At 34.8% G+C, this 6,759-nt stretch overlaps 2 protein-coding genes across 2 annotated transcripts; both read left to right on the top strand.

Moving 5' to 3' along the window:
- The first annotated feature begins 3,989 nt into the window (after positions 1-3,989).
- On the top strand, positions 3,990-4,885 carry LOC106111884 (cilia- and flagella-associated protein 20). Its single transcript, XM_013294074.1, has 2 exons — positions 3,990-4,458; positions 4,533-4,885. The coding sequence occupies exons 1-2, from the start codon at positions 4,183-4,185 to the stop codon at positions 4,848-4,850; spliced, it is 594 nt and encodes a 197-aa protein (XP_013149528.1). The 5' UTR covers positions 3,990-4,182; the 3' UTR covers positions 4,851-4,885.
- Positions 4,886-5,371: 486 nt separating this feature from the next.
- Positions 5,372-6,754, top strand: LOC106111754 (nodal modulator 1). Its single transcript, XM_013293897.1, has 4 exons — positions 5,372-5,561; positions 5,725-6,111; positions 6,230-6,389; positions 6,473-6,754. Exons 1-4 carry the CDS (start codon positions 5,401-5,403, stop codon positions 6,752-6,754), a joined length of 990 nt encoding a protein of 329 aa, XP_013149351.1. The 5' UTR covers positions 5,372-5,400.
- The last annotated feature ends 5 nt before the right edge of the window (positions 6,755-6,759 follow it).

The following is a 6,759-nucleotide window of genomic DNA, read 5'->3' on the forward strand; positions in this document are numbered from 1 at the left end:
CGTGATCGGTTAAGCGGCCATCGGAAAGGGCTTACACAGCAGTCGAGCGACGGGTCAGCAAAGATCGACGACCCAGAAAGTGAGCAAATACTGCGACCGGCCCCCACTGCACCCCGCCAGCCCCGAGCAAACCCACGCGTTAGCATTTAGCACTCGCGAAATGGAATACACGGCGAGGCTATAAACAACTTTGTGTATCTGGACCGCGCAGTCAATAATCCCGCATAAATATAGTGGCGGGCCTCAGTGGTTACTCTACTTGCCACATCTAGTCCAGGATATAGCTTCAAATCCTGTATTTAGTATTACTGGATAAGTTCAGCACCACTATCTTCTAAAATGACAAACAAATATTTGTGATTTTTTTAAATAGCATAAAATTCCCCTAGAAGGATCCCCCATCTCCTATAACTTATAAAAATAAAAAATAAAATAAAATAATTTTTATTATTTAATCAACTTATATTTTGTGACATAACATCTTTGTGTTAGTTAACCAAATTTATTGTTCTTTACACATTTCCCTATTCAAAAGTATTGAGGCCAATCATGGAGAATGAACTCGTTCGCGACATCTCTAAAGGAAGACTCTAAAGGAGTATGTAACCAATTGGTAAACTGGAACTTATAACTGGGTTAGCTGAGATATTTAGCTGTCTTATGTCATAGATGCAGTTGGATTACTATTTATGCCTGAGGTACCGTATCTTCTTTGTATGTAAGCAGTAAACGTCTCGAAATGACGAGTTTTATTTAAATGTTAAAGAACCTATAAGACTAGTTGTTAATCAATACTTTTCATGATGTGGACCGGTTTAATATTAGTAACAAGCAGACAGGAAATCTTCCAACTTATTTGTATCCTATGAGTATAGTACTGACCTTTAGATAGTTGAGAATTAATAAAAATAAATTAACACTAGTTTTTTAAATACACGAAAATTAGCCCATAAGTTAATCATAAGATAGTTTGAAACTAATAATTTTAAAACCGACAAAGAGTGTCGTTAGACAATCTGTTTCGACTTTGTTACTTTCATAAGTAATCGCTAAGTTAGCAACTTTTCCAATCAAAGAAGTAGGTAAAACTTTTGCTCCTGTGTTCTGACTGGCACAGAGTGGTTACGTTTGACATAATAAGATTTAAAAAGGACAATTAACAAAGAAACGTTAACGCTTTATTAGTCATTTGGCCAAAGAACTGGCGTCAACAACAACTCTAACAATTGACGCAACAATCAATCCATTCTACAGCCGTCTAATCTATGTCGCGCATAGCAACCATACTGCAATGTTTGCATATGTTTTACTTATCAGAAATAGTACTAGGCTAAACCTACATGGCTGAAATTATGTAACATTAAATCTGCATGTTATAAACGTGAACGATGCAAGTAATGCAATTCAGCGCAACTTCATTAACGTGACCCCGATCGGAATACCGTTGAATGGGTCGTTGGTCGTCGCGGCGCTGCGTGTTGAGTCACGGCGGTCGGCGCTCGGCCCCTCGCCTTGCAGGTGCCGGCTGCGACAATACGCTTGCCCATAAAAGTGCCCCAACCCGCACGTAATCGATAACACCGCCTTGCCTTCCTGGGGCGAAACTAAAACATTTGTTGTACCTTTTAATGAAGGCTCAAGGACTCCGACCCCACCCAGCATTACTTACGTAGAGTAGGAACTACTTGTGTTTATTATTTTAAAGTTTTTAAATAAAAAACTAAAAGAAAGTAGACGAGTTTTGTACGCAATAAGGTTCTCAAGGTTAGGTTCTTTAATGGGCCTGAAAACGTTATAAATCTTCAAATGTTTACTTTATTGGATCAATACGTAGACTGTGAATTTGAATAAAGACTAAACTTGTTTCCTCCTCCGAATATACCGACAGACATTTAACTTTACTTGTAAACGTTTCGCATTATACATAATAGTTCTCGCCGTACTGAAAGAAAGAGCTCTGCTACGATCTAGATTAAAATTTCCGCCAACACTTGGAAACAATGGCGCTGTCAGGAATGTTTCCCGCGCGCGGGAGTCGCGGCCATTTTGTGACCCGTTACAATGAAAAGAAATTTTCGCATTATTGTACAACACAGCGAATCCGATGGTATGTTGTATTGTGTGAAGAAATAATTCTTGCAGTCACAGGTTGAATGCCCTCACAGCCTTTTGTGTCATCCATTGAACGGGAATGAAAGAAACCAGTATAAGCTAAGCATTACTATGTGTTTGTAACAGTTAAATATAAAACATATACATATATAAAAGAAAGTCGTGTTAGTTACACTATTTATAACTCAAGGACAGCTCTGAGATGGCTGAAAATTGGTGGGGAGGTACCTTTGAACCAGGTGACGGACATAAGATACTATTTGTCCCTTTTATGGATGTATGTTTCTCTCTCTCAAAGAAATTTGGCATTGATGTAGGGGATGGTCTGGAAGAACACATAAGCATACTTTTGTGTTTATTTCACAAGAACAGAGTTGCGGGCTAGAGCTAGTATAGCATAAATACAATAAATGTGACATTGAATCAATAAATATGATATTGCCTAACACACCATTCATATTTTTTCTATGGAACTATATACACATAATTTTTCTTTGTATTATTTTCCATAGAGGAGATAATCTAAGATTGTGGTTAGGGACAAAAACTACTCAATAGCTAAGTTTTTGTGCATCCATTTACCTTCTTGAGTATGAAACTAGGGTAATAAATAACTACAGCCATAACAACTCACTACCCAGATGGGTAGGCAGACACAATAGACTACCTTTTGGTGTGAATCTGGCACACCTGTCTCATATCTTCTATAGTCAGGCTCTACATATGGTTATTAGGTGAGAATGGTAAAATTGTCAGAAGAATCAGTCAATAGTACTAAATTACAATTAGCAATAATAATAGTAATTCTCATAAAACACCATGCAGTGTTAGGTGAGAATAGACAAAAATATGAGCTTGAAATCAATCACATTTTAATTTAATGTTTATACTTTTTGAATTTACTTTATTAATATTGTCAAGTACTGTCATAGATGCGATGTTTTTCGTCAAAATATTTTTAGCCTATGCACATAATTTTTTAATATTGTCTTTGTATTCTATTTTTAAATATCATTCTGACAATATACTTTTTAAGCTTTTTATTTATACGTTTTGCAATTTTTAAAGTTTTTATAATTTTATTATTGGTAATTTTTAACTCAATATTTCAAGTTTATTTGATTTCTGAAAATTTTAATGACCGCATAAAAATTAAAAAGTTAACAAAATAAAGCACCACGTCCAATTCCGGGATTTTCGACGTCAGGTAAATATCTGCATGGGATAGAAAGATATGAAACTTGAAAAGTAGGCAACGAGTTATTCTTACCTCTTTGATGATATTTCCGTCATTTTAGCTGTTTTTCAAGAACATATATTAAACACGTGCACCAAAGTCCATTATTTTCTAATGTTGAAAAATTGTAACATCAGTCCATTATCACTTAAAAGATTGCAACTTCACATAAAAATAAAATTAATTAAAGTATGAGTTGTGAACAATTCAATGCATCGCATGATTTTGATTCGCGTGTGCTGTCAATCCGATAAACCACAGACGTTAATTATGCTGTCAAAATTACGCATTACGTTCCGACTTCCCCAAAATTTCTATTTTTGACTTCCAAAACTCGTATTTATTCTAAGTATTTGCTAAAAATAAGCCTTTAATCTTTTTGAAATAGTATTTCTTGTACAAAAGTTGTTTTCCTCTTTAAACTAAGGTGGAAACTGCAAATTGAAAAAGTGAAATTCATCTAAATTCTTGTCATTTTGGGCGCTCCCGTGGAAAATTACTCAACCATAATCTATCAAAAGCTTTATAAAATTTATCAATGTTGGATTTTCTTATTTTTTACATGAATAAACGATAACAATTCTTTTACTGCGAACAAAATTGCGTAAAACAGATAACCGTTTCTTTTAATGTCGTTACTATGGTAACTCCATGTTGATAACAAACGCATGGCCAATGGCCGAGTTCAAAATTCTTGTGTTTACTGACATTCTGTCAAGCAGCAATGTAACCGGGAAGAATTTTCCGTATTGATTAAACAGTTGTAGTTTAACATTTATTTACTGTTAGTGCAGTGCAGTACATAGTTAGTAGTTACTGAATTACTTGAAGCCATGTTCAAGAACACTTTCCAGTCGGGTTTTCTTTCAATTCTTTACAGCATAGGAAGCAAACCTCTACAAATATGGGATAAAAAAGTACGAAATGGTCACATAAAACGAATAACAGACAACGACATTCAAAGTCTTGTCCTAGAAATAGTTGGGACCAATGTCAGCACAACTTATATTACATGCCCTGCAGATCCAAAGAAGACTTTAGGCATCAAACTGCCTTTCTTGGTTATGATTATTAAAAATCTTAAAAAATACTTTACTTTTGAAGTTCAGGTAAGTTGATTTAATGCTTTTAATGTACCTTTTAATCATTATTCTAAGATTAATTTATTAAATATGTGTTTCAGGTTTTAGATGATAAAAATGTGAGAAGAAGATTCCGTGCCAGTAATTATCAGTCTACTACTCGCGTAAAGCCATTTATCTGTACAATGCCTATGAGACTCGATGAGGGATGGAACCAGATTCAGTTTAACCTCGCTGACTTCACTCGGCGGGCATATGGGACAAATTATGTTGAAACACTCCGTGTCCAAATTCATGCAAATTGTCGTATCCGAAGAGTTTACTTCTCTGATAGATTATACTCAGAAGACGAATTACCTGCTGAATTTAAATTGTTTTTACCTATACAAAATAAGACTAAAACCGCTGTAGCTACTTAAAGATGTTTGTTGTATAAAAAAATTAATGCACAGTATATATTGTTTAAGTCATTCAGTTTTTGTCAGGCATGAGATAATCCATCTTGTAATATTTGAATATGCGGTATTGTTTTCTTCAGTAATAAATTTTTTTATTATTGATTTTAATGGTTATTCATCCCGATTTTACACCTTTTAAGCCAAGCCTAATTAAAAATTTGTATAAAACAACTATCGTTACAAATTTGATTTCACATTTTTTGGGAACTTATTACTGTATTTTTAACATACATTATCAGACTGGTAAGCAAGTCTTGATTGTAAAATTGGTATTAATTTTAGGCTGAATTGGTTGTGAGATTTATTCCAAATGGCTAGGGTAAAACAAAAGTACTAAACACAGTGATATCCTGCTCTAGTATTTTTTCTTATTCTAATAGGATTTTTTTTTAATTATTTTACTGTCTTTGGCTAGTTTTGGGGACTTGACGGATCCTGACATGGCAACACGTCACTATAGTGACAACTAGTTCAAAATTGTCTATGAATTTATTGGTGATGATTTATAAAAATGGGGCCGCTTGTTTCTTATCATAAGAAATTTTTGTTATTTGTATATCAAATTATTTTATTTTCATTAGTAACACAATGTTATTCTAACGAAATTCTTGGTTGTGGTGGATTTGTAAAAAGTCACGTTAGCTTAGATTTTTCTAAAATAGAAATAGGCCTGTAAGTTAACCTCTTGTTTTTAAATTAGATTATAATTTCCACGTATTACAGTGAATTATGAATTAAAATGGAGCCATTATATCATTTTGTTTGAAGTAATGGATAATTGAATAGATAATTCAAAGTTAATTTACCAATCTCAGTTAACCTTGATATTTTTTAGATACACTAAAGAAGGAATTCTCAAAGAAAAAACAGAATGCGCTCCGACAAATGGGTACTATTTTCTACCTATGTACGAGCACGGGGAATATGTTTTAAAGGTTCACCCTCCAGCTGGATGGAGCTTTGAGCCTTCAGAAGTAGAGTTAGTGGTCAATGGTGAAACAGACCAATGTTCTAATGGACAAGATATAAACTTTGCTTTTAATGGATTTGGTATAACGGGTCGCGTGATAACAGCTGGCCAGAGTACTGGGCCGAGTGGTATAACGGTCCAGTTGGTGGACAATAATGGGCAAGTCAGAGAGACAATCTCATCTACAGGTGGAGATTTTCACTTCACCCCTGTGATCCCCGGAAAGTACACACTTAAAGCATCACATCCAAAGTAAGTTATAAAACAGTTACTTTGCTTTTAAATGTATTTTTTTTAAGAGTTGGGCAAAACAGCATATCACATATCATCGGACATTTTTCTTGAACCTGATGGAATAATTATTTTCTAGATGGAAGTTGGAGCCAGCTAAAGCAGTGGTGCAGGTGAAGGAGGGGAACACTGCACTGCCTGTGGGGGTACTTGCAGTTAAGGGTTATGAAGTGGTGGGCTCGGTGTCTTCATTTGGTAGCCCTATTGAAGGAATATATGTCTTGTTGTACTCTAAAGTGGTAAGTTTCAAAAATTTTAATAAGATGAAGTAATCTAAAGAGTTTAAAACAGGATATTTAAAAAAAAAATTATAACATTTCAGGAGAGACAGAAGTTCCGTGTAGAAGGTTGCAACACCGCACTACTGCAAGGTGTCCCAGACTCTCCAATATGTCACTCTGTGACAGACGCATCTGGAGAGTTTCAATTTGGTTTGGTTCCGGCTGGAGAGTATAAATTGTTGGCTCTGTCCAAGCCCCCTGGACAAGCCACCATCAGCTACAACATTCAGCCAGATAATGTCCCATTTACTGTGAAGCATGACAATATTTACATCAAAAATGCTTTTGAAGTAAGTAACTTAAAAGTAATTTTAAGGAAGTAGAAATA

Source organism: Papilio polytes, unplaced genomic scaffold (genome assembly GCF_000836215.1).
Source record: "Papilio polytes unplaced genomic scaffold, Ppol_1.0 DF824146.1, whole genome shotgun sequence".
NCBI lineage: Eukaryota > Metazoa > Arthropoda > Insecta > Lepidoptera > Papilionidae > Papilio > Papilio polytes.

What these genes read in the sequence shown, in the direction of transcription:
- LOC106111884 (XM_013294074.1), top strand. Translation starts at nt 4,183, where the DNA reads ATGTTCAAGAACACTTTCCAGTCGGGTTTTCTTTCAATTCTTTACAGC. An exon ending in ACTTTACTTTTGAAGTTCAG is followed by an intron (nt 4,459 to 4,532) that starts GTAAGTTGATTT and finishes TATGTGTTTCAG; the next exon opens with GTTTTAGATGATAAAAATGT.
- LOC106111754 (XM_013293897.1), top strand. Translation starts at nt 5,401, where the DNA reads ATGGGGCCGCTTGTTTCTTATCATAAGAAATTTTTGTTATTTGTATAT. An exon ending in TCTAAAATAGAAATAGGCCT is followed by an intron (nt 5,562 to 5,724) that starts GTAAGTTAACCT and finishes GATATTTTTTAG; the next exon opens with ATACACTAAAGAAGGAATTC. An exon ending in TCTTGTTGTACTCTAAAGTG is followed by an intron (nt 6,390 to 6,472) that starts GTAAGTTTCAAA and finishes ATAACATTTCAG; the next exon opens with GAGAGACAGAAGTTCCGTGT.